The sequence below is a fragment of the Hyperolius riggenbachi genome, chromosome 1 (genome assembly GCF_040937935.1).
Source record: "Hyperolius riggenbachi isolate aHypRig1 chromosome 1, aHypRig1.pri, whole genome shotgun sequence".
Classification (NCBI taxonomy): Eukaryota; Metazoa; Chordata; class Amphibia; order Anura; family Hyperoliidae; genus Hyperolius; species Hyperolius riggenbachi.
In genome coordinates, this window is record NC_090646.1 from 550,589,090 (window position 1) to 550,616,934 (window position 27,845).

Here is a 27,845-nt window from a genome sequence, read left to right on the forward strand (position 1 = left end):
GGTATGTTGGTTACCTCGGCAACAGCAATTCCCCTCACACACTGCACTGTTTGAGAGACTCCTCCTAGCTCCTCCTATTTTACAACAGTTTTAGAAGGAATCTGCACTATCTAATGATTTCTTAGGCTGTCTGTGACATTTCTGCATGGATTTCTAAAAACCTACTTATACTTTGCCTCAGACACTCTTGATAAATGTCCCCTTATGTGTGTTAGTGCTGCGTAGCATGCCCCAGTAACTTACGCTCGCTCCTTCTAAATAGCGTCCGCTACACTCATCCCACCCTGAGCCCCGTTGGGTCTAGTGGCTTTATAGGATGTGATCCCCACACTTTGATTTGCCTGATAGGCTGCCTGTCAAGTGAATCACTTGACAGGCAGCCTATTGGGCCAATCAAAGTGCGGGGATCCCATCCTATAAAGCTAGGGGGTCGTATGAAGCCACTGGACCCGATGAGTGGAGTGGCCTCTATGTGACTGGAGCAAGCATAAGTTACCAGGACACACTTTGCATCGCTACCGCGTGTAGCGTGCGCACAACTCGTGCTGCTCACATTAAGCTACGCTGCTTTAGCAACTTTGCTTAATGAAGCAATCCCATTATACCTATTTTAGGAATGTGATGTGTATTAGGCGATCCGGAATTGTCAAAATGATCTTGTATTCATGTGTTTCAAACTGAATTTATGGTTAAAAATCGTTGTAAATCGGGTTTTCAAATTAAACCAATTTCCTCAGTCATGCAGGATGGAAAATATTGGCTGATTGTAAAGGATTCGGCTACTGGTCTCAAGATTTCAATCGACACAGATTAGATTTTCGGTTTCATAGCATGGAGGCGTAACATCATGCAGCTGGATTAGTGAAGGAGAATCGCATAGGCCAGTCATCTGCAAACTTGGCTCTCCAGCTGTTAAAGAGAGCCCGAGGTGGGGTTCTGGGAATTAAATCCCCATACAGAGGCTGGGTCTGTTTATAGAGCCCAGCCTCTGTTGCTATATAGATCGCTCCTAAGCCCCCCCTGCGCTCTGCAATACCCCATAACTTGCCAGTGTTTACCTGTCCTCTGTCAGTCTCGGCTGCTCCGGTCCCGCCTGCGTCCCTTCCCTCCAATCAGCGGCGAGGAAAGGGACGTGGGCGGGGACCGGAGTGATGCAGGAGGCGGGGAGCGGCGAGACTGACAGAGGAGAGGTAAACACAGCGCGCTCTGACAAGCTGTGTGTCAGCAGCGTGGCTGTGATTTATGAAGGGATTGCAGAGCCCGGGGGGGGGGGGGGGCTTAGGGGCGATCTATATAGCAACAGAGGCTGGGCTCTATAGACAGACCCAGCCTCTGCATGGGGATTTTATTCTCAGAACCCCGCCTCCGGGTTCTGAGAATAAATCTAGATGTTAGATTCTTGTCTGTAGCTGGGACCCTCTGAACATACTCAGCAAACGCTTGTCGAATATGTTACCATAAGTGGCCAACATGCTGCCAGTGACAGCTTATGCCAGTGATCTGCAAACTTGGCTCTCCAGCTGTTAAGGAACTACAAGTTCCACAATGCATTGCGGGAGTCTGACAGCCACAGTCATGATTCATAAAGCAAATGCCTTTTTAAGGACTCGAGGAGTTGGAGTCTGAGCCATTTTGGGTACTTGTAGTCAGTCGGTGGATTTCATGAACTGAGTGGGAGTTGGATTATTTTTGTACCGACTCCACAGCCCTGTGGCTTAACCTGCACTACACTGTTGTCCCATCTCAATAGAAGCAAGTGGGTCTTGGCTGTAGCAGGAGTCATCTGTACACCACAATAGCAACCCGCAGGATCAAGTTTGATCTTGACGGGTGACACTTAACTAGCATGAGTGCAAAGCTTTAGGCACCAATTACTTGTTATGATGCTAATCCTGTAGTATTACTTTTTTGTCACTGAAGTGGAACAACCATATAGTTAGAGAGGTCAGAAATCCTAAACTTACAAGTTTGTTTCAGGTCATTGATGCATTAAGTAGTCATCCATGGAACAAACAAGTCAGCGTTCTACGCAGTGTTAGCAAGTTAGACTTTCAGCCTTGAATAGATGTGAGTGAAAACATCCGGTAAGGTCTGGATGACCTCTGGACATATCATGCCTCAGATTCTAGAGAGGACACATCCGGAACATTCCAGTATCATGTAAAGCCTCTTCATCACATAGTGTCACTTTTCTCTGCCATTTGATATATTGAGACTTACATATTTGTTTTAAATGTTTCCGAGGACAGACAAAGTGGACACTTATATTTGTATCTACTTCATTTTGTGAAAATTGTACAGTGTCAGGAAAAGCTGGTTCTACGTATTATACGGTATGCTATGAACTTGTAGTAATTGTACTGTATTACCTTATGCCACTTAAAACATATACAGTTCAGTGGTGTTTTTAAATCTAGCCACAGATGTTAGGTCATTGACTTATCCAAGTATTTGCATACTGTATGATACAATACAATACTGCTCAGGCGATGACCCACCAGCCTTGTCCCTCTTTTTAGACTGATCTTGACTTGAAGATTAGCAGCCTGCTGGCTTGAATTTTGTTGGCCATTTCCCATCTCATGACTAGGTAGCTGTAAGCAGATAATGAAAGCAAAAAAAGAGAGACAATTCACACTACTCCAGTGCCGCTTAAAACACATTTTTTTCCAGAAAAAAATAAAATAAAAACAGTTTAACAGTCTAGAAACAATGTGAATTTCAGATGTCAGCTGGATCGGGTACTGGTTAAGGCCTTTGATGTATGGTTTGAGCCGTTGACCAGGGTTCAAATCACAACTCAAGCCAGTATATAAAAACAGCAATGAGTCTTTGGGCAATGCTCAAATGATCCTGGTCACCTGTGGATCATTCTATAAGTGGCTGCAGCCGTGAAGATCTTGGTGTCCACCAGTAGAAAAGCGTGATATAAATGTTATGTATCTTGTCTTAATATGAACCACAGTTTTTTAGTGTTTTCATCCCTTTAGGTGAAAGTCCCATCAAATCTCAGAAATTGACTAATTGAATGAATTTTGGCTAACCGTTTACAGGTCTTGTACTAGTGAGTCAACAGCATTTCCTCTAGGTATTACTGATCATTCTTTTAGAAGAGAACACTTCTGCAGAGATGAACATTTTTTAAAAGTTGTTTGTCGGTCGGTATGGTTTTCTGTCCTTCCTGGCCAGTTTTCCCCTGACACCATTGCTGGTGGGGTCTGCTCATGCCAAGTCATCTTGTGTCTCCTGGTATTTTGATTACAAAATTTGTAGATTTCTCAGGAATTTGCCCCTTCCTCCTTTGTTGGCATGTATCCTCTGAATCCTGTCCCGACAGGCTTCACAAATGCTCATGAGTGATGGGCTAATAAAGGGCATCTGAATCTGCTGGAAGTTGCCCAGAAAAGCCCCCCTTTCATTTGGAATATGAATCTTGACTTGTCCTCTTGGTAAGCTGCCACGCATTTGCTTATTCTTTCTTTCTTTCTTTCTTTCTTTCTTTCTTTCTTTCTTTCTTTCTTTCTTTCTTTCTTTCTTTCTTTCTTTCTTTCTTTCTTTCGCTTATTCTGTTCTAGATACCTGTGACAGAAAGAAGTCTCCTATAACTGCTTATTGTGTAGTCTTCCTGTGCCGAGCTGTTCTGACATGATTTGTAAGATCTTTGGCAGTACAGGGTGTGCCTAAGTCATTAGCTACCACTTTGCATGCTGGTGAATTGAACTCTATGACCTCACACATATCACTTTCTCTGTGAAAGAATGTACAATGTACAGCTTTGCTCCTTTAAAAACAGAAGGTATTATTAAAAATTACGTTTTGGTATAATAAGTATACAGAGTTTTTCTTATTCCAATCCCAAAACAATCAAAACAATAGCCTGCCCTCCTCCTTAGACTTTTATTAATTCACGGTTTTGGAACACTTAGGACACCTTTCTCAAGGACAACAATACAATTAATCCATGAGACCCAGCTGTGAGCTCCGGCACTCACCCAGTTATGTGCCTCCTGTGTACTGCAACAGCTTGATGAACATCAAGACCAGTTTACAGAATTGGTCTCATGACTTTCTAGTCCTCAAAGATATTTGTTAGAATCGAGCATGTGTGCTGTGGCCTCCGGTGCGTCGGCAAGAGATCTGAACTGGAGGATTGTCTCATCTGAGTGCAGGCCAAGCCTATTGTTCTCCAACTCACACTGCCTACTCCATGCCGTTCAGTAGCGTGCCATCAATCCTCCTTCCTTTTACATAGCAACAGATTTAGCAGATAACATAGAGACACATCTGCACAAACTCGAGTCTTGGTCTGGATGATAGTAATTATGCATGTGTACATATGTATATGGAGAGGTCCCGACCTGCTCCATTTTTCCGCTGGACAGTAAACACAAATTGGACGCAATGGAATGGGAATGGACGATTTCTGTTCCCACTAGGCACCCCAATGCACAGAAAACCGCATACCTGTCCCAAGGAAATTCGGTGGCACCGTCTCCACTCTTCTCCGGAGACCAGGAAGGGCTTCTTGTTGGTTTGAAAAAGAACCAATGGGAATCCTCCTGGAACAGAGAATCCTCCCTGTTGCTAGGTAGGATTCACATATTATTATTATAATTTTTTTATTTTGTTTTTACAAAACCAACAGGAAGCCCTATGCACTTCCTGCATACGGTGCAGGATGGTGTGAATCCGGCCTAATATTTTTTAAAAATAAGCAATTTTACTAATTACTTTATTCTCAGTACAGATCCTCTTAATGTTGCTACATGGTCTACAGAAACATGTTACATATAGATAACTGCAGCAAACATAGCACGTCAGATTACCTGGCAATCAGTCAAGAGGATAGTAGTATGCCATATACCAGCTATCTATAATACATATAAGAATAGCCTATGTAGCAGAACTGTAAAACAAAACCCTTACCTCAGTGCTTCAGATATGGTGGTCCATCCATCTAAAACTGCACATGTCCAGCACTGAGCACCGTCTCCTTCACACCTTCCAGTATGTTTATGTCTTTTCCGGATCTCAGAGTCAACAGTATGCCTTTTGCATTTAATCACCCAGTATGTCCTGCCGGCTGTGTGCTGCATTTGAAAAATGATAAGTGCATTGTAAGGGAAAATAGGATTTCCCAGGGTTCTGTGTGATAATACCCGGTTATACAGAAATGGTGTTACTTTTCTAGGATATTATAGTTTAAAATTTTAATCTATGAGTTTAGGGAGGAAGAGAATGCGATTGGCAAGTCATCATCTTCTATATTTTTTCATGCTGTTTTTATTTGTTTTCCCCTAAGGTACAGAGTGTATGTCATGTAAAAGTGATTCCTGTAGTTACGGATTCATAAATTCATAGGTTTAATCTCACCAAAAAAAGCTTTTACCTGATTCTTATGCATGCGGCTGCTTCTTTATTTAGATGTGTTATTGCTTTTTACTTCTATATAATCCTCTTTTTCTTATTCATCTTGGGAAATAAACCATATAGACTCAGGGCTTGTTCACACTGCAAGAGCTTTTTCTAAGTGCTTGTGATTTTAAAATCTCTTGCTGATGTAATGGTACAGTGGGATACGAAAGTTTGGGCAACCTTGTTAATCGTCATAATTTTCCTGTATTAATCGTTGGTTGTTACAATGAAAAATTTCAGTTACATATATCATATAGGAGACACATACAGTGATATTTGAGAAGTGAAATGAAGTTTATTGGATTTACAGAAAGTGTGCAATAATTGTTTAAACAAAAATAGGCAGGTGCATACATTTGAGCGCCACAAAAAAGAAATTAAATCAATATTAAATAGATCCTCATTTTGCAAAAATTACATCCTCTAAATGCTTCCTGTAGGTTACAATGAGAGTCTGGATTCTGGTTGAAGGTATTTTGGACCAGTCCTCTTTACAAAACATCTCTAGTTCATTCAGGTTTGATGGCTTCCAAGCATGGACAGTTCTCTTTAACTCACACTACAGATTTTCAATTATATTTAGGTCTGGGGACTGAGATGGCCATTCCAGAACGTTGTACTTGTTCCTCTGCATGAATGCCTTAGTGGAATTTTGAGCAGTATTTATGGTGGTTGTCTTGTTGAAAGACCCAGCCCTGGCGCAGCTTAAGCTTTGTCACTGCTGATACTGAGTGGAATCCATGCATCCCTCAACGTTGACAAGATTCCCAGTCCCTACACTGGCCACACAGCCCCACAGCATGATGTAACCACCACCATATTTTATTTTAAGTTGCAGGTGTTTTTCTTGGAATGCTGTGTTGTATTTTCTCCATGCATAACGCCCCTTGTTATGCCCAAATAACTCAATTTTAGTTTCATCAGTCCACAGCACCTTATTCCAAAATGAAGCTAGCTTGTCCAAATGTACTTTCGCATACCTCAAGTGGCTCTGTTTGTGCTGTGGGCAGAGAAAATGCTTCCTCTGCATCACTCACATACAGCATCTCCTTGTGTAAAGTGCACCAAATGGTTGAATGATGCACAGTGACTCCATCTGCAGCAAGATGATGTTGTAGGTCTTTGGTGCTGGTCTGTGGGTTGAATGACTGTTCTCACCATTCGTCGCTTCTGTCTAACCGAGATTTTTTTGGTCTTCCACTTCGAGCCTTAACTTGAACTGAGCCTGTGGTCTTCCATTTCCTCAATATGTTCCCAACTGTGGAAACAGACAGCTGAGATCTCTGAGGCAGCATTCTGTATTGTTTCCCTAAACCATGATGGTGAACAATCTTTGTCTTCAGGTCATTTGAGAGTTGTTTTGAGACCCCCATGTTGCTACACTTAAAGAAACTCTGAAGCCTTAATAAAAATGGCTTTTTTCACTATATATAGCAGGGGCATGTTTGCCCCTGCTAAAACGCCGCTATCCCGCGGCTGAACGAGGGTCTTTTCCCCTCCAAATCCCCCCCTGCAAAATCACGACCAACTTGGTCGAAAATTTTGCTACCCCTGTGCGCCTCCGTGTGAGGCAAGGCTATGAGCTGCAGCCCTGCCTCACACGCGTCTATCAGCGGCTGATCTCCGCCTCTCCCCCGCCCCTCTCAGCGCAGGCAGACTGAGAGGTGCAGGGGAGAGGCGGAGATCCGCCTCTGATAGACGCGTGTGAGGCAGGACTGCAGCTCATAGCCCGGCCTCACACATAAGCGCTCCCTGGGCAGCACAGGGGGGGATTTGGAGGGGAAAGGACGCTCGTTCAGCCGTGGGATAGCGGCGTTTTAGCAGGGATACACATGCCCCTGCTATATATAAGGAAAAAAGCCATTTTAATTATGGCTTCAGACTTTCTTTAAGAGAAAATTAAGAGGAGGGAAACTTACAACTGACCCCCTTAAATACTCTTTCTTATAATTGGATTCACCTGTGTATGTAGGTCAGGGGTCACTGAGCTTACCAAGCCAATTTGAGTTCCAATAATTAGTTCTAAAGGTTAGTTCTAAAGGTTTTGGAATCAATCAAATGACAACAGTGCCCAAATTTATGCACCTGCCTAATTTTACTTAAACAATTATTGCGCACTTTCTGTAAATCCAATAAACTTCATTTCACTTCTCAAATATCACTGTGTGTGTCTCCTATATGATATATGTAACTAACATTTTTTATCGTAACAACCAGTTAGGGTAATGACCTCCTGTTGTCTCCATTTGCAGGGGTAATGTTTGGGCACTGGCATTTGGTTATCATGTAGATCATGGGTCCCCAACCTGGGGGCCGCGGCCCCCTGGGGGTCCTTGGGCAGATTTCTGGGGGGCCGCGGCGGCTTCTCCCTCTCCCCCCGCGGCCACCGCTCCTGTTACCTTATGAGCGGGCGGCCGCTTCCTTCCTTATATTCCTCCAGCCGCGGCTCTCCTCTTCGCAGCATGTCGTATTACAGCAGCGCTTCCTGCGCGGCTGCTCTAAGGAGGGAAGGGAGCCGGGACAGCGGTTCCCATAGTAACGGTGATGCGTATAGCCGCTACAGGAAGCCGCACCTCCTTCCCTCATGAGGAGAGCCGCGGCTGGAGGAATATAAGGAAGGAAGCGGACGCCCGCTCATAAGGTAATAGGAGCGGTGGCCGCGGGGGGGGGGGGGGGGGGAGGGCACCTCTGCTAGCTACACTGGGGCAGCTATACTGGGGTAACTACTGGTTGCACTGGGCTAACTGTACTGGGCTAACTGTACTGGCTACGCTGGGCTAACTGTACTTGCTATACTGGGGTAACTGTACTTGCTATACTGGGGTAACTGTACTAGCTATACTGGGCTAACTGTACTTGCTATACTGGGCTAACTGTACTTGCTATACTGGGGTAACTGTACTTGCTATACTGGGGTAACTGTACTAGCTATACTGGGCTAACTGTACTTGCTATACTGGGGTAACTGTACTTGCTATACTGGGGTAACTGTACTAGCTATACTGGGCTAACTGTACTTGCTATACTGGGCTAACTGTACTTGCTATACTGGGCTAACTGTACTTGCTATACTGGGCTAACTGTACTTGCTATACTGGGGTAACTGTACTAGCTATACTGGGCTAACTGTACTTGCTATACTGGGCTAACTGTACTTGCTATACTGGGCTAAAAGTACTAACTATACTGGGCTAACTGTACTAACTATACTGGGGTAACTATACTAACTATATTGGGGTAACTATACTACCTAACTATACTGAGGCAACTATAGCCCTTATACAGGGGCAACTATACCTAGATACCTACTTACCTATATACTACACTCAAAATCAGGGAAAAGGGGGGGGCTGCCGCCGCCACTAACCACGCCCCCCTCCCCCCGGGGGGCCCCAGAGAAAAGTTGGGTCGGGATAGTGGGCCCCGGGCTTAAAAAGGTTGGGGACCCCTGATGTAGATAAATGTCTGGTTATAGCATGTAGCAGCAGAAATGGCACACTATAGCCAATATTGGTCATATGACTATACAATGAACAAGTACTAAGGCTCAAACATTACAGCTGGCTCCAAATAGCAAGTTCTTGTCACTCTTTAACATTGTACCTATGGCAGTGCATTTAAGAAGTGCTCGTTATCACCTACTGAACGTATATTCCAGTTATGATGAGCAATGCTCAAACTGGTTTTATTATGCAAAGAAAATGGGTAGTGTATGCCCAACCTATTGAGTACACATTCATACACATGCACTAGAACTGTTACCTGTCGGGATTGGGATGCAACCATTCTGGCCATGAGCTCACACAGACTCATCCCTTGGGTACAACTAAAAAATGTGTACTATTGCTGGGGTGGGGGGTGGGGGGGGCAACAATATAGTACACAATGGAACAGCTTCTAGTGGGAGGGGTAAGGAGAAGAACAACGTTCTTGGGTGTTGCATAAGGAAAGATCTGGCATACTGGATATTTAAGTGACTTCCTGGTACACCTGTACACAAGCTAGATTCTCTGCTGAGGGGTCCATTTGAATTTGATCTGCCGTAGCATGCATTTTTGAGTGTTTAGATTGCTTAAACCTGCTGGGCGTTTTTTTTTCGCCCCAATTTTTTTTTTTATCATGTAGCTAGCCGGATAGTGGCGGATCGGGGGCGAGCGGCGGCGATCGAAAACAAACATGCAGCTAGCAAAGTGCTAGCTGCGTGTTTGAAAAAGCAAATTTGTGCAAATCGGCCCACCAGGGCCGGAGCGGTGCACAGCGGCATTACTGGATGAGCTCAGCTCGTCCAAAACGCTAGGGAGGTTAACAGCTAGATAAACAACTTTAAATATCTTTGACTATTTATCATGGTGTTGACAAGTGTTTGAAGAACAACCCAAACCCATGAAAATACAAGTAGTTTTATGGCACTGCTGATGGCATACATTTTTTCAGCACACTTTGGCGAGGGTCTTTTCTCATAGCTCTCTGGTTGCTAACATGCAACTACCTGGCCGGATTTGTACTTTCCAGGACCCAAGGCTCGCTTTCAAAAAAAAAAAAATCTAGGCCATCCTGGGGAGTGTGTATGGAGCTTAAAGAGGAACTGTAACCAAGGATTGAACTGCATTTCAATCAGTAGCTGATACTCCCTTTCCCATGAGAAATCTTTACCTTTTCTCCAATAAATCATCAGGGGGGCAGATATTGTGGTGAGACCCATCCCACAGTGTGATGTCAGGACCTAGGTCATGACCGTTTTCTGTCTGTGAGCCTTGTTGCATTGTGGGAAATAACTGCTGTTTCCAACTGCCAAGCAACCAGTATCTCCCTCTGTGTGTATGTATAGCTATCAAAAAAAAAAATTATTTTAGTCTATCACATTGTTAGGGGGTGTGGTTATAGATAATGGCAGTTGGTGTTGTCTGTTTTTTTTTTTTCATAACTTCCAATAGTAAAGATGATTACACACAAGCTCATTGTGGATCAAACAACATGAACAGATTATATGGTGAATATCAATCATTTGTTGATCTCTATTCTATTTTTTAACTTCTCACTTTGCAATGTATTGATTTTTTCCCCCTTTTCGCTAAAGTTCCTCTTTAATTCATGATGAAGCTTGAATGACCAGCTATCCTGATCCAGAAAGGGCTCAGTGCTCAGAAAATGTGTTTACTAAGTTGCTCTTTAGGGTGTTTTTACCTTTCATTTGATTGGAGCCATGATAGGCACTGAGCGGCATAGAAAAATGTCACATATTTACCTCTGTAGCTAAATGCCTTGTGGGGAGACGTTATAATCAGATGCTGCTTGTTGCTGCTGGGAAGAGAACACCATGTGAAATCAATACCTATTTATTCCTGTATAGAAAACCTGCAATTACCTGAAAATGAGGCTCCAGAGAATTAAATGTAATAACATTTACTTCACAAGCAGAACATGTGCTTCATTTAAAGGGCTGTGCATGTTTTATCAATACTACTTATTCTGTGGTATTATGCTATGGAGTAAATTGGTCAATTTTAAGGAAAAATATGTTTTTTGTGTTTGTTTTTTCCTTTTCTAAATCCCAACAGCTGGTATTTGTGCTTTGAAACAATACTGGTACACAAAGTAGTTTACTAGGATCGTATCTCATGGGAGTTCCTGCATAAATAGATAATAGCTTTTCCCCTTTGTAGCATCGACTGTGCTAAGTTAAAATGTACTTACTTTAGGGTACGTTTCCATTTTCAGATGTGTAATCACATGTGAACATGAATTCGCATAGGTATGCATCCATTTTTTGGCATGGAAATTCACATGCGTACACATTTTTTGTCTGTATGGACATAACGCAGAAAAGCAGGAAAGGTCCGATGCGGGGGGGGGGGGGGGAGCATACATGTAGGCCATTTTTCTACAGAAAATGTAAGACAAATGCAATGTCATCGACTTGTATGAGATGTGCGGCGTTACATGAGGGTGCTTTGTCTCTGGTTCACTTTAGGCAAAGTCTGATGATTTTTTATATTTTATATGATGATTAATCAGAAATTGATGTCTATTACTTTTGTCATTTTCAATTTCTTCCAGAAACTGCTGTGGGCTCTTATCTGTTTATTGTGGGGTACCAACACATTTTTCCATGTTTTTAATTCTCCATTCTTCATAAAGCAGAACTTCAGACAGATAGCAAAGTGCATTGCTGAAATATAGTTATGTTTAGTGCCTTATCTACGAATGGATTTTTAATTCCATCCCGCCAGTGCAGCAGATTACCCCCTATAGAGCATAATCAATTTCTCTTCACTGTTACATAATTACATTTTTAATTAGGCTGAAAAAGACATGTCCATCAAGTTTAACAAACCCCAACAGTTTTAATACAGAGATACTCAAAACACACTCCTCTAGTTAACTATGGCCATTCTTATGCCTCAAGGGAGAACAAATTCTCAGCCTTACAAGTTACATCAGCTTTCTGGATTAAAATATAATCATACTACCCTTAGTAATTATAGTTAAACTTATGAACACCTTATTGTTGTAATGAAATCCTCCGACCCTCATAAAAACTGACTTAATGAATTTGCCATTACTGGTTATTGTGTTATAATGCATCAACTTTCCTTCTTATGTAGATGCTGTTACTTGTTCTGTGAATAAAATAAGATATTTCCCAGCCTGTTGATTTGACATTGGAGAATAATAACACACTGGTGGGGTCATTATTCTACCCTCATTCAAGTGCCCTTTGTTAATTGGACATTCTTCATGCTTTTCTGCAGGGGAATCTGAAATAAAGTTAGAATAATTTACTGGTATTAGTTCTATTACAAATGCATCTTATTCTTAATTATTACGGTAAGTAGATTTAATCGATTTTTCGAATGAATACTTTGTGAATTCCCCAGGAAGAGCAGGTGGTAGGTGGTTAGAAAAGAATTGGGAATCTGGGAATCTGTGATAGCCTGTGGTGCAATATCCTTCTTTGGCTCCTCCCCTGCCCCAGCCACCAACCCTTAAAAAAAATCTGTGTTGCAGCATTGTACCCTGATGGGGTGTCTCCTTATCTTCCTTTTAACTTCCTTACATCAAATCACTTTCATCTTCTGTACCATTCCATTAAATCCAAATAGATTGTAAGCTCTTCCTTCTTATTCCTGCTAGGACAGACTGCAATGCCTCTAAATGTCTGGCTTCTGAATGCATCAGTACATTTACAAATAAAACAACATAACATATAATGTACTGGAGACATTCGTGAAATACCTGAAGGACATTAATTAAAAAAAAAAGTGAATTAGAGGCGCATGCGCGGGCTTCCCCGAGATGGCCGCCTAAGAGAGGAGCTCCCACCCCACCGCCGCTAACATCCGCCGCATCTCCGCTGCCAGAAGCTATCACAGCGCGGCTTCACCTCACTCCTGCGGACTCCCCCGTGCACGGATAGACATGGCTGGGAAAGCTCCCACAAAGCCTGGAACGGCCGCCGGCACGATGGATAGATTCCTCTGTCCTCCTCCTCAAGATGGCGCCGATCCGTCTGCTCAACCTCACCCAGCAGCCAGCTCCCAGCAAGGTAACGCAGCACAGGCTGAAATAATCACTCCCACATCACTGGAGGCCACTTTGCAGAGACATTATGAATCCATGCACGCATCCTTACAGTCCCTGATCTTAACAGCTGTAAATGAGCTGAAAGCAGAAATAAGTGACATAGGGAACCGCACAAACGCTCTGGAATCTAAAGTGGATTCTATTGCACTCAAGCAGGCTGACATGGAAGATGAACAGCGTGTAATGTCCTCTGACTTAAAAGGTCTCCGCTCTGCTCATGAGGACTTGGAGAATAGGGAACGCAGGCAGAATGTCCGTGTAAAAGGCATCTCCATGAAAATAACTAACGATACCCTCAATACACATTTACTGGAACTCTTTTCCACGACTGTTCCTGATCTCCCTCCTGAACTCTGGAGAATGGACAGAGCTCATAGGGCTCTGGGTGAGAGACAAACCGCAGCTGGTAGGCCAAAAGACGTTGTCATACGGCTACACTACTATGAAGCTAAGGAAGCATTGTTTAAAGCCCTAAGGAATATCCCAAAGCTGGACTTTAAAGGGGACACGATCTCCATTTACAATGATCTCTCTCTAATAACCCTGACCAAACGCAGGTCTCTTAGACCCGTCACACAACTGCTCCGCGAAGCAAAGATCCCCTACCACTGGGGATTCCCCTTCAGGCTGTCAGCAACTAAAGGTGGAATGACTTTCTCCCTAACAGACATCGATGATGCAGATTTTTTTCTTAAACAGATGGGACTAAGACTCCCACCTGATCACACTTCTCCCAGACGCAGATCTCCAGAAGCATCACCCCCACGAAAAGTCCGCCATATCTCTGAATGGACTAAAGTACCTCTCCGCAGTCTATCATCTCAGACCCCCTCAGAAAGCATGGAAGCACAAACCACCTGAACTGGAAAGATGACTGTCTCCCTGCATTACTTCTCTCCACTCCTAAGAGGCCGAATGCATGTCCTAGCGTAGACATGTTCAAATCTTTAACCTTTAAAATGGTTTACTCCCTCCTCGATCTAAGCATTAACTAAACTCAGTAATGGTTTATTCTTCAATTTATGCCACTTTGACTCTCATGCCTGTCCCTTGTTTTGTCTATACTAATAACTATAATAACTATACTAATAGTGTGTTACTGAGACCCAGGATTTACTTGATTTCCCAGGAGGCCCCCTACGCTAGCTCCGGCTCTCGGGTGGTTACTTGGGGACCCAGTATGTACCTCAGGAGGCTTCCCAAACAGGGGGGTTATCTGTCCTTTCAGAGCCCCTCCCTCTGGGTACCCTCAATTGGGTGGCGTAATTATGCCACCTTAACATGTAGCCACGTTTCTTACAGTGGCATCCGCATTCTTTGTTTGTTTTATATTGTTCTATGTTTAATTCATATATTTTGGTTCACTATAACTACTACTAGCTCAAATACAGGTCGGTTCCTACTCTACACCATTAGATCCTTTTCCTCCGCCGAATATGGTTAGATGTTTTACAATTAATGCCAAGGGGCTTAACTCCCCCCAGAAAAGACACGCTCTCCTTAAGGACCTAAGGAGGCTGGAGGTAGATTTAGTAATGATACAAGAGACCCATTTTAAACGACCTGACCCCCCACGGTTTATTAGTAAACTTTATACAGAAATATTTCTGTCCTCAGGCCCTCAAAAGAAGGCCGGCGTAGCGATCTTAGTAAAAAAAGGTATTCCTCTCCAAGTTACTCGCATTATCTCTGACCCACAGGGAAGATATCTAATATTAAAAGGCTCTCTGGCCGGTAAACCCATAACTGTAGCTACAGTTTATATCCCAAACACTAACCAAACTTCCTTCCTCTCTACCTTCCTTTCAAAATTACAAAAAATCACTGAAGGCTCATTAATACTAGGAGGAGATTTCAACTTAGCTTTTTCCTCCCACCTAGACAGATCCTCGACCTTAAACTCTTCGCCCTCCCCTACACACGATAGAAACTCCAGACAATTTAGAGTTCTAATGAGAAAACAAAAACTGCTAGACCTCTGGAGAATAGCCCACCCCAAATCTATAGAATATACCTTCTTCTCCCCGCCTCACGCTACAAGCTCCAGGTTGGACTACTTCTTTGCCCCTGCCCCGGTAGTATCGATCCTCACTAATTCTCAAATCCACCCAGTAGCCTGGTCTGATCACCAAGGAGTCACCATAGATCTTAATTGGTACGCTAACCCTCATAAACCCCTCCATTGGAGACTCAATGAATCACTACTCCAGGATAAAACACTGATTTCCAAGCTAAACGATGACCTCCAGTCATTCTTTTCTACCAATATCCCCTCTGTCGAATCCTTTGGAATGGTATGGGAGGCACACAAAGCCTTTATTAGGGGCATACTAATAGCAGAAGGAACCAAGAAAAAACGTATGAATAGTTGTCTGCTCCGTGAAAACTACCAAAAACTTTTAGAAACTCAAGCGCTATTTAAACAGAACCCTACCTCTGAAAACTATGCTGCTATTCAAACGATGAAGTTAGAAATTAAACGGATCCAGTCGGCCCAACTGGAGAAAAGTCTCCGCTGGACCAGACAACTATTCTTCGAAAGGGGCAACAAACCACACACCATTCTAGCCAAAAAACTAAACCCCAAAAACTCCCAAGCTCAAATATATTCCATGAAAGACCCTGAAGGTACTATTCATTACGACCCCTCTAAAACCGCTACTATATTCACTGAATACTACAAAGGCCTCTATAACCTTCCTAATCACCACCAAGAATCCCCCCAGTCCTCTCGCCTTTTGGCCTTTCTAAATCCCCTTAACCTCCCTAAGCTCTCCGACTCCCAACAATCCTCCCTAAACTCTCCTTTCACAGCGGAAGAATTTGAAGAGGTCTTCAAAAGTCTCCCCTCATCCAAAACTCCAGGCCCGGACGGCTTCTCATATAAATACTATAAGGTATTTAAGCCTATCCTCCTCCCCCACCTAATCTCCTTGGGCAATAAACTCCTATCGGGAAAGCAAATACCAGACTCCTTTCTGAGGTCTCTGATCACAGTCATCCATAAACAAGGGAAAGACCCCTTGGTACCTCAGAGCTATAGGCCCATATCGCTGTTAAATTCCGACTTGAAAATAATTACAAAAGCCATGGCCAACAGACTCAACCCTATACTCTTAACCCTTATTAATAACGATCAAGTAGGATTCATCCAAGGCAGACAAGCAGGTGATAACACTAGAAAGGCTGTCAATCTGATAGAACTCATGGGGGCCTCTCGGAGGCCTTCCTTACTCCTGAGCCTGGACGCGGAAAAGGCCTTTGATAGGCTCTCATGGTCTTTCCTCTTCACTCTTCTAGAACACCAAGGCTTCTCAGGTCCATTCTACAACCTAATTAGGCTTCTTTACTCTAAACCTACTACAGCCGTCAAACTCCCTGCAGCCTCTCCTACTTTCTTTCCTATAAAAAATGGCACAAGACAGGGGTGCCCGCTTTCCCCTCTACTATTTGCTCTCAGCATAGAACCCCTGGCTTGTGCCATTCGTAAAAATACTGACATTAGGGGAGTCATCCAGGGTAAGTGGGAACATAAAATCTCCCTTTTTGCTGATGATGTCCTGTTGACCTTAGCTGACCCACTAACCACCCTTCCGACTCTCAAAAAGGTTCTTAAAGAATATGAGGAACTGTCCGGATACAAACTTAATCACGACAAAACAGAAGCCCTCCCTATCAATATTCCTCCGTCCTTATTGGCCTCACTGCAGACTTCCTACAATTACAACTGGAAAAAACACTCCTTAAAATATCTAGGTGTCTTTCTCACAACATCATATAACTCCCTGTACAAACATAATTTCCCCCAAATAATCCGCACCATTATCCAAGACCTCCATAAATGGACTAAATTTCACATCTCATGGATAGGACGGCTGTACTCAGTTAAAATGAACATTCTGCCACGTATTTTGTATTTATTCGAAACTCTACCAATAGCTGTCCCCTCCTCCCAACTCTTATTACTACAAAGGGAAATAGGTAAATTTATATGGAACCACCAGAAACCAAGGGTCTCTAAAAAAATCATGATAGCCCTCAGAGAACAAGGGGGCCTAGGTCTACCCAATATTACTTTCTATTACAAAGCAGCTCACCTACGTCAACTACCCGAGTGGTCAGACTTCACAGTAAACACCAAATGGGCACTAATAGAAGCCACACAAGTCTTGCCCTTTTCACTGGCCTCATTCATTTGGTCCGACAAACCCCATCCCCCTCCAGCCTCCTTGGGTCTATCCTCTACCAGATTCACAACTCGCATATGGTCCTCTATTGCTCCAGACACTGGCCTGAAGTCTTCCCATAGACTAATTCCAATCCTGGGCAATCCCAAGTTTAAACCAGGCCTTGAGCATGATTTTATGACAAGATGGTACTCCAGGGGATACTTTAGACTGCAAGACTGGTTGCAACCCACCTCCACGAACTTCATAACCTATGACCAATTATGTGAGAAATACCCTCCCTCAGCTAAACTCCTCTTTGAATACAACCAAATTACGCATTTCTTAAGATCCTTGACCCCTAACTCTACTCCCATTACCTCTACCACAATCTTCGAGGATCTCTGTATTCAAAAAGGACATCAAAAGGGCCTCATCACTCAAATCTACTCCCTCTTGTGCACTAACTCATACTCTCTCTCTCCAAATCATGACTAAGGGCTGGTGCACACCAAAACCCGCTAGCAGATCCGCAAAATGCTAGCAGATTTTTAAACGCTTTTTTTTATTTTTATGAGGCGTTTTGCTAGCGTTTTGCGGATTGCTGCTGCGGTTTTCAGTATAGTAGATTTCATATATTGTTACAGTAAAGCTGTTACTGAACAGCTTCTGTAACAAAAACGCCTGCAAAACCGCTCTGAAGTGCCGTTTTTCAGAGCGGTTTGCGTTTTTCCTATACTTAACATTGAGGCAGAAACGCACCCGCAATCCAAAAAATGCCTCACCCAGGCATTTTTCGTTTCTGCAAAACGCCCCCCGCTCTGGTGTGCACCACCCCATTGAGATACATTGACCAAGCAGATCCGCAGCCGCAAGCGGATCTGAAAACGCCCAAAAAGCCGCTCGGTGTGCACCAGCCCTATATGTCCAAATGGAAATCCTCCTTCTCCCAACCTATCTCAAATACTGACTGGGACTCCATCTGGCAAAATGCCAAAGATTCATCAATGTGCGTACAAATCAAAGAAAACATATATAAGATATTGTTTAGATGGTACTTAACCCCCGTTACTCTCTCTCATATATACCCAGGTTCCTCAGATCTCTGTTGGAGGGGATGTGGGCTAAAGGGGTCAATTGAACACATTTTTTGGTTTTGTCCCTCCCTAGCCTCATTCTGGACTGAGATCCAAACTCTCATCTTCAAAGTCTTGAATCTGACGGTTCCCCTGGACCCCATCTTTATGTTGTTAGGAAAATCCATTCCTCAAGCCCATAAATTCGAGAGAATTTTAATAATACGCATCCTCACTGCAGCTCGGTTATCTATAGCCTCAAACTGGAAAAAAATAGCTCCACCTGAGCTTCCTGAAGTTCTGGCAAAAATTTAATGGACTAAGCTTATGGAAAAATTAACTGCTACTCTCAGGGATACTGAGACTAGATTCCATAAAATATGGGGTCCATGGGAACTCTACATAGACAATGGTTGACTTAAATCTAAAATCCCTCCCTACTCCCTCTGAACCCAGGACCTGCTTCAGCAAGCTGCCTTGGCTCTAACCACATCACTATTATATAAGGAAACGTGGGAACCGACCTGACATAGATATTTATACTTCTTACTTTTTATACTATTATTTCCATTGTTCTTATAGTTATCTACAGTCATTTAGACTTAAGCAACCTCGTTAACTATCTGATTTCCTAGGTACAATTATATTTTCTCTCGAGTTTTTCTTCCTCTAGGCTCTGCTATCATCGATACACAAATTCAAATTCAACCTCAACTTGTTATACTCTCTCGAAACAGGATACCAGAGAACTGAAACTTCATTACTTATGAACACTGACTTTCCAAGCCAAATACTTAAAAGTACACTATGAACACTCTCTAAGGCCGTGCTCAAATTATTCACCTACGCCTAAATTATAACATATTGTTAAATAAGGAAAAATAGTGATTCATAACTTATGTGCACACTCTCTGTACCTATTTATGCTTTTGAACACAATAAAAATAGTGTTACCAAAAAAAAAAAAAAAAAAGTGAATTACATAAGCATAAGCAACAGCAATTTATAAAACACAAGCTCCGCTCACATGAAACCTAAGGATACTTATAAAACCGCTAAAGAACAGATTCTTGCTTCCATATATCCATAGATATGAGACCAGTTCAATTTTATTCTAAGGTGCCTCTACTAGATGTGGACTCCTGCAAATCAAATAAAAAATGGCTTTATTGGCATGACCAAGATTCATACAGGGAAAAAGGGGTACATGGAAGAGGGTGAGATAGGGGTATAATGAGTAATCAGTCAATGGACATTTTTAGGTTTACAGTTCATTTATGCTCCTGTCAGTCCGTGGCATGCTGTGATATAGTGTGCAGTGATTGTCACTGTTGATTCCTCTTCTAGTAGAATGTATAGTTTTCTCTGATGCTCCAGTGACCGAAAGTCTGCAAATAGTTCCATCAATTTCTTACAGGAGGTTTCCCTGGTTCACATTATATTTGGGGCACTGCAGTAGGAAGTGATTCTGATCTTCAAGGGTCTTCTTCTCACAGTGTTGACATAGTCTATTCTCCCTGGGTTTGCACATCTGTCTGTGTCTCCCAGGCTCAATTTCAAGGTTGTGGGCACTCAGTTCTCATTACTCCTGGCTGTGGTGTGTTTTATCTGGGCTTTTGGAGGCTAGGAGGGAGCATAGAGTTGACTACTTCTTTCAGGGCACATGGCTTTTCTTGGTTTTCATTGTGCAACATGGCTTTGTAGTGGGGTGAGTCAGGGCTGCTGCTCTGTAGGTGGGTCCAGTAGGACAGCAATCTTTTCTGTATTTACTCAGCTCTGCAGACAATGTTTGAGGTACTCTGTTGGGCTAGATTCCCATTTTGCTTGCTCTAGGTAGGTGATGGGACCCCATACTTCACTTCCATAGAGTAGGATTGGGGTGATGACACTGTCAAAGATGTTCAGCCAGACCTTTATCTGTGGTTTGAGGTGGTACAGATCTTTCCTGATGGCAAAGAACATTCCGCATGCTTTGGCTTTTAGGGCTTCTATGGGTGGCTTAAGGTTTCCAGATTGGTTGATTTCCAGACCAAGTTAGTATATTTGTCAGCTCTGCGGATTTCACAGTTATTGAGTGTAAAAGATGGACTCTGGGCTGACCTTGTGTTTTTCCTCTGGAACACTATGGGTTTCTTTTTTTTAGATTAATGGGGAGTGCCCATGTTCTGAATTCCTCCAGAATTTCCAGGCTGTCTTTTATACCCGTTTCTGTTGGCAATAGCAATACCAGGTCATCTGCATACAGTAGGAACTTCACTGTTGTGTCATGTAGGGTGAGTCCTGGTGCTAGTGAGGCATCTAGGGCAGAGGCAGCCACGTGGGGCATTTTTTACACTAGGGGGACAGCGCTGGGGGTTCCGTTGCGTTTGTCACTCGGCCCGATATCGCACGCCATTACCATTGCATACCCGATTGAGCATGTTGGCCCTACATCTTACAGCATGTCCGATCGATATTGATTGCATCGTCAATCGGGCATGCTCTTGGCGGTGCTGAGTTTCATCCTATTATATTAATTTAATTGGATGGTGGATTGGCCGCCAAGTCGCCTGATATATGGCCACCTTTACACTCAGCATATGAGACAGGAAAAGTAGTAGAAGTACAACCCTGCAGCGATTATACACTGTGCAGAGCTCAACTCCTCATCCTCCTATGCGGTAAGAAGAGTTGTGCAGAGAAGCGCCGCCCCTGCATTCTCCCGTCCCACCCCACCCGGCTACTGTTTAATACAATACATTACAATAACATTTCTATAGCGCTTTTCTCCCATAGGACTCAAAGCGCTTAGGCTCTCTCAGATTCAGTAATTGGTAGTAGGATGAAGTATTCACACAACAAAAGTTATAATTCTGCAAATGCCAAACTGAACAGGTGGGTTTTCAGTCTGGATTTAAACACGGCCAGGGATGGAGCTGTCCTGATCTGTTGAGGTAGGGAGTTCCAAAACGTAGGGGCAGCATGACAGAAGGCTCTGGGACCAAAAGTTTCCAAGTGGACTCTGGGTATGACTAGATTATTAGAACCTGTGGATCTGAGAATGCGGGAATTGCTACGCAGCTGCAACATATCTTTCATGTATCCAGGGCCCAGTTACTACTGTTTCATGCCACCCGGCTATATTTCTGTGGAGAACACTGATGCTTATAAAATCCTTGCAGAAACTGAGAACTACATCCAGTATACAGAAAGAGAAGTACTATTGTGCAGTGCCTATATATATTGAATAATTGCAGATACTGATATGCTTTACTTGGTGAAATTTTCTTTGACTCGCCAGTTGTAAGCAAGAGTAATTTTGTTTGGAGAGTATGAGCATTGGTTAATCTAACAGCGTTGAGTATTATAAGTACTTTATTGGTAAATCAGTTTGCAGTGCAATATTGCGAAATTACTTTATCTTGTGCTTTTGTTTTCGTCTAGGGGGCAGGTCCCAGCCGTAGCAGAAACAAATTATTTGGGAATTGCCAAATCACTTGAAATGTATGGAGTTGACCTTCATCCTGTCTATGTAAGTACACAGTATAAGTACACAGTATATGAAAGAGGGAAATATTTTTGAGTTGAAAAAGAACCCATTTTTTTAAAGAGACTCTGTAACAAAATTTTCAGCCTTATTTCTTCTATCCTATAAGTTCCTATACCTGTTCTAATGTGGGCTGTCTTACTGCAGCCTTTCCTAGTTGCACAGTGGCTGTATTATCTCTGTTATATAATCTAATCTTCTTTCCTCTGACGGCTTTGTAGGGCTCAGGCACTCAGGCAGGAATCTGCTGTCTTGCTGTGATAGGATAGACGCTATACACTCTTCACGCCCCCTGCAGGCTCTGTGTGAGTCATAGACAGAGCTTCTCAGAGCCTATCACAAGCTTTTAGCAGCCATGTCTTTTGTTTGTAAACACTGCCTAAAACTGGCAATTACAAGCCAGGATCGCAGCAGGGAGTGGCAGAAACAGCACAAAGGGGCCCAGGACAACATAAGGAATAGAATTGTATGCTTTTTATTGTAAGAATTTTAGCGTACAGATTCTCTTTAAAGACATCTAAAAATGTGGATTCGAAGTACTCTCTAGGGGGTATTATACACCATTAATACTACATCATGGAATTCCAATTTATAATCCTAATTGGTTTCATGCTCAGGGATATGATATGCTCAGGGATCATTTTAGCACATATGATTGAGCTTTTCACTGTCTAAACTTTCTGTAAGGAAGTAACAGTAAATATAAGAGCCTTCCTGAAAATTAGTATAATGCTTGCCACTGGTGTAACAGTAGCCCCACAATTCCTGAAACCGGGAGGGGGCAGGAACTATGGGGCCTGCTCCTCCTTCCTCACACCTTGCAGAGTAGCGCAGGCAGCAGTGTGATATTTACCTGTTCTGCTCTGTGTCAGATCTCCTCTTCCCTCCTGGCAGCAGCATGCTCCATGCTGCCCTCCTCCAGCTCCCGATCACATGACATGCACCAATAGCCAGGTATGTAGTATAGAAGGAGAAGAGGGGAACCGATGCAGCACGCAACAGTTAAATATTTGTACACCGCTCCGCTTGCTCTGCTGAGCGAGGGTTGGGGTAATTTTGACTGGTCATTATGTGTGGGAGTGGGTTTGGGGGAGGGCCTGTGTGGGGCCCCATGATCATGTTGTTTGCTTGGAGGCCCAGGTGCTGTTGTTACGCTCCTGATGCTTACTGTTTGGATAGCACTATTAAGCCATTGGGAGATGTAATTTTTTAAAACATATTTCAAAACTGTACTACTTTAGGCCTCTTTCAGACGGATGGCAAAATAGCCATGTAGCCGTCCAGCTGCAATGCAGTGCAATTGAGTGGGAGGATTTCTAACCATGCATGTGTCAACTGTGTCATCTACTGTGAGAACATTTATAATAATTGGATTAAGGCTACACTGAAATCTGGAGGGCATATTTCATATTGCAGATCTCAGTGATTTCAGTTAATGGTGTGTACTAATTGTTTATGTGAGGTATGAAAGTCAAGTCTGTTTCACTTTTGAATCATATACAGTATGGTATTTATTTATCTGCTGGAATTGTTCTCTCTCGTCATGACAAAATGGACAACTTATGATGTTAAATGTATACAACTTGGGATGCCTTGTGTTCTTTGTTTCTCTGTGATGTTCTTGTTGATATATAAATGTGTATGTAGAACCTTTCAGTAAAATAGATGGTAGAAAATAAGACTCCATTTAAAGGGACTCCGAGCACCTCTCATGGGCATGCCTTTAAGCCAGACGACTTCCAACAAAGTCGTGCTATGACCCCTCTGGAGGAGCCTCTTGCAATGGGCATGCGTGTCACTTCCTCTTCCTGCTTCATTCAGTGATGCACATCTCTAACAGAGAAGACAGGGGTGACCCAGAAGTTATAACAGCCGCGATTTTTACATTGAAATTGAACAAAAACTAATTGGTGTAGAACGGTGATTCAGGCATCAAATGAAAGAGGAGAGCACAAGCTACAGAAAGGTATGCATCTTTAAGTACTTTGCAGTACTAGTCGGAGTCTTAAAGGCATGCCCATAAGAGGTGCTCGGAGTCCCTTTAAGGTGGAGAATGGAGAGGTTTTAATTTTTTTCTGTGGAAGTTAGAAAATGAGCTGTAGTACCTCTACCTTTCATTGTCCCCAAGTCTTGAGGTGACCCTGGAGTGATTCAACAGAATCCAGTATTGCTTTATAAAAAGACCAAGCAGGATTTATATTCACTTCAGAATAATTAATGTGCTCATTATTGGTGCAATCGAATGTTGAGGAATCTGTACAATTATTGACTGCTTGTTGCCTTTCAATAGGACAAAACTTTTCTCAGCTCTCAGCAGTGTGTGATCTGATAGTGGCAGAATCGGTCTCTTGCCATCTGTTATTCTATGTGTGGTACCTTCAGAATAGATCTGGTTTCTATGTGTAAGGGCCTATTTCCACTAGTGCCGAAATCAGCACAAATCTGCAGCATTTCCCTGGAGGGGAGAGGGGCAGGGAAACACTGGCTATCTCTTGAATGGCCTTCCATCCAGATCGCACTTGGGTGCCAATCTGTACAGCAGCCCTACATCTGTACAGCACACAGCCAAATCCCTATAGCCATGCAACGCAAGGCTTAGTGACATGGGCTGCAGCTATGCAGCAGGACGGGAGCCATGCCTGAATTGAAAGTGGGCGCATCTCCCAGTGGAAATAAGCCCTTACTGCTTGGTATACTTTTGGCAATTTTCTCACATGAAATCAAACATGGTGAAGCTCTGTTACGATAACAGGCTCTAGGCCACCCTCACAACCCCCCTGTCACATCCGCCAGGCGCATGTCACCGTGCATGCCGCCCGCACGCCCCCTGCCCCGTCCTCCTCCTGCTCTAAAGTCCGCCCGCGTGTCGCGCATGCAAAAGCACAGACACAGGGACACGCAGGAGGAGGACACAGCGACAAAGGGGTTTTATTATGTAGGATTATTGTGAATGTCTTGTCAGTGCATCAGTGTTATGCATGCTGATATTGTTAGGCTTAGATCAGGGTTGTGAAACTCAAATACATAGTGGGCCGAAATTGTACACTAGGACCAGGTCGCGGGCCAACCTCAATGTCTACTAGCCACCTTCCTCCCTTATAAAGTTCCTAGGTGTCTAATGACCCCCCTCCAACTCCTATACAGTTCCCTGGAGTCTAGAGGCCCCCACCCTCCTAAATACAGTTCCCTGGTGCTTAGTGCTTTCCCCTACCTCCCTAATATGGCTTCCCTGGTGTTCCAGGGCTTCACCTCCAATTTAGCTTCCCTGGTGGTCTAGAGTGGGCCAAACATAATGCAAAGTGGGGAAACTACTCAAGGGCCAAATTTAATGGCTGAGAGGGCCATATTTGGCCCGCGTGCCGGAGTTTGACATGTATGGCTTAGATAGTTTGAAAAACAATGCTGTAACTTCTAGAAACATATTTGACTATTCCAGAATGCTGCCAAAGCAATACTGACAAAGAATATTTCCGCCATAGATTATTGCAGTTTTTATACCACTATCACACTTTGTGCTGTCTTAAAGGACAACTGAAGTGAGAGGGATATGGAGTCTGCCATTGTTATTTCCTTTTAAACAATGCACATTGCCTGGCTGTCTTGCTAACCCTCTTCCTCTAATACTTTTAGTCACAGACCCTAAACAAGCATGCAGATCAGATGTTTGACTGAATTTGCCACATGCTTGGTTCAGGTGTGTTCTTCAGACTCTACTGCATGAAACATTAGGAGGATGCCAGGCAACTGGTATTGTTTAACCTCCTTAGCGGTAACCCCGTGCTGGACACGGGGTAAGCCCGCGGAGGGTGCCGCTCAGGCCCTGCTGGGCCGATTTTCATAATTTTTTTTTGCTGGACGCAGCTAGCACTTTGCTAGCTGCGCCAGCACTCTGATCGCCGCCGGCCCCCGCCCGATCGCCGTTATCTGTTGCGGCACGCGGGCCCCCCCAGACCCCGTGCGCTGCCTGGCCAATCAGTGCCAGGCAGCGCCGAGGGGTGGTTCGGGACTCCCAATGACAAAGAATATTTCCGCCATAGATTATTGCAGTTTTTATACCACTATCACACTTTGTGCTGTCTTAAAGGACAACTGAAGTGAGAGGGATATGGAGTCTGCCATTGTTATTTCCTTTTAAACAATGCACATTGCCTGGCTGTCTTGCTAACCCTCTTCCTCTAATACTTTTAGTCACAGACCCTAAACAAGCATGCAGATCAGATGTTTGACTGAATTTGCCACATGCTTGGTTCAGGTGAACGGGATTTCCTGATCGGAGATCGCCGAAGGCGATCGAAGCGGGCGGGGGGATGCCGCTGAGCAGCGGCTATCATGTAGCGAGCCCTGGGCTCGCTACATGATTTAAAAAAAACTGCTGCGCTGCCCCCTGGCGGAATTTTTCATACCGCCAGGGGGGTTAATAGGAAATACATATGGCAGCCTCCATATCCCTCTCACTTCAGGTTTACTTTAATTACTTAGCAGCAATGTTAGCATGATGCAAATGATGTATGGCATAGTTTTTTATACAGGAAGTGAACATTCATGAGGGCACAGGAGCAGGACTTTGCTTCTGTAATGAACTTCATATGAGACTGAGAGAGATTTAATAAGCCACTTCTAAATGGCTCAATGCTATGAGTAATGAAATGTTGAATTCATGCATGTCAGGGACTTATGTCTATCTGACTAATAATGGCAGCATAATTACTGCGTGAGGCTTCTGTAATGTAAAGGAGCAGTAATTGGACTGAGAGCTGATAACAATTGCTATTTCTAACATAACAGCTACGTTTAAAATATAATAAAAATGAGACTGTGATGCCAACTGATAAGTGTTCATAATACAGGATAGACCATTATCCATGTATCACTGAGCTACATGAATATAGGATAATTTGCTCTGCCAGCTATGGACCTTGCATTGTTTCATGCCCTGCATATACAACACGTGAAAAGAGCCCTTTCTGGAGACATCTGAAGGATGGGAATGAAGCATTCTAGAATATGAATAATAGAAATAACAAAGACTGCAAGTACAGTGTAGGCAGCAGGTGGTTCTGGCCTAGTTAAAGTGAAGCTGTGGTGAAAATAAACTGATGAGAGAAACAATTATATTTATCCTCCTACTCCTAAAAATGACTTTTTAAAGTGGACCTGAACGCCGAACTCCTCTCTGGCTCTGCTCTAAGGCTAATTTCACACCAGGACGTTGCGTTAGAGGGGGCGTTAAGGTCGCATAACGTCCCCCTAACGGAACGCCTGGTGGTGCTGGATCTGGACGTCAGAGTGAGCCGCGTTGTGCAGCTCACTCTGGCGTCAGTGATGCCGTGATGCGAACTCTTGTGCGCATGCGGCATCATGTGGTCCCGCCGGCCAATCGCCGCACAGAGCGGCCACTCCAGGAAGTAAACACTGCACGTCATAACGTGCAGTGCATATTAATTAGCCATGTGCCTGGCCGCTCTCCGCTCCTCCCCAACATTACTGAGCATGTGCAAGCAGTCTAACGCGTAGTACGTTGCCTTGTGACGCAGCGTTACAATGTAACGCAACGTCCGCACTGTGAACAGCCCCATTGATTTTTCATTACTGTGTGGTGGGCTGCGTTACAGGCTGCTCTAACGTGCGCCTGTAACGTCCCACTGTGAAACCAGCCTCTAAGATACACAACAGCATAATAACCTTTAAACAAAAAACATTTCTTTGTTACAGTTGAAACAAATCCTAAAATAAATCTGCACAAGTTCTACTTCCTGATTCATGGAAGCAGACATATTGTTTATAGCCTGTGCATGTAAATGGGCTTATCTGCCATGGCAGTCATGTGACACAGGGTATAAGCCCATTTGAAAGTACAGGCTGTAAACAATATGTCTGCTTCCATGAATCAGGAAGTAGAAACTGTGCAGATTTATTTTAAGATTTATATCAGCTGTAACAAAGAAATGTTTTTTTGTTTAAAGGTTATTATGCTGTTGTGTATCTTTTAGAGCAGAGAGGAGTTCGGAGTTCAGGTCCACTTTAATTATCAAGTAGGTTAAATGTCTCTAATCAGTGGCAGCCTATTAAGAGTTAAAA

General features: G+C 43.5%; 1 protein-coding gene across 2 annotated transcripts in view; it reads left to right on the top strand.

Annotated features, from left to right (window-relative positions):
- The window catches only part of EPB41L4A (erythrocyte membrane protein band 4.1 like 4A), a 327,406-nt gene that overhangs the window by 185,951 nt on the left and 113,610 nt on the right, over window positions 1-27,845 (top strand). For both annotated transcript variants that reach the window (XM_068247351.1, XM_068247350.1), the window contains exon 7: window positions 21,665-21,752. In XM_068247351.1, the coding sequence (XP_068103452.1) occupies window positions 21,665-21,752 (88 nt within the window). The remainder of the gene's footprint in view (window positions 1-21,664; window positions 21,753-27,845) is intronic.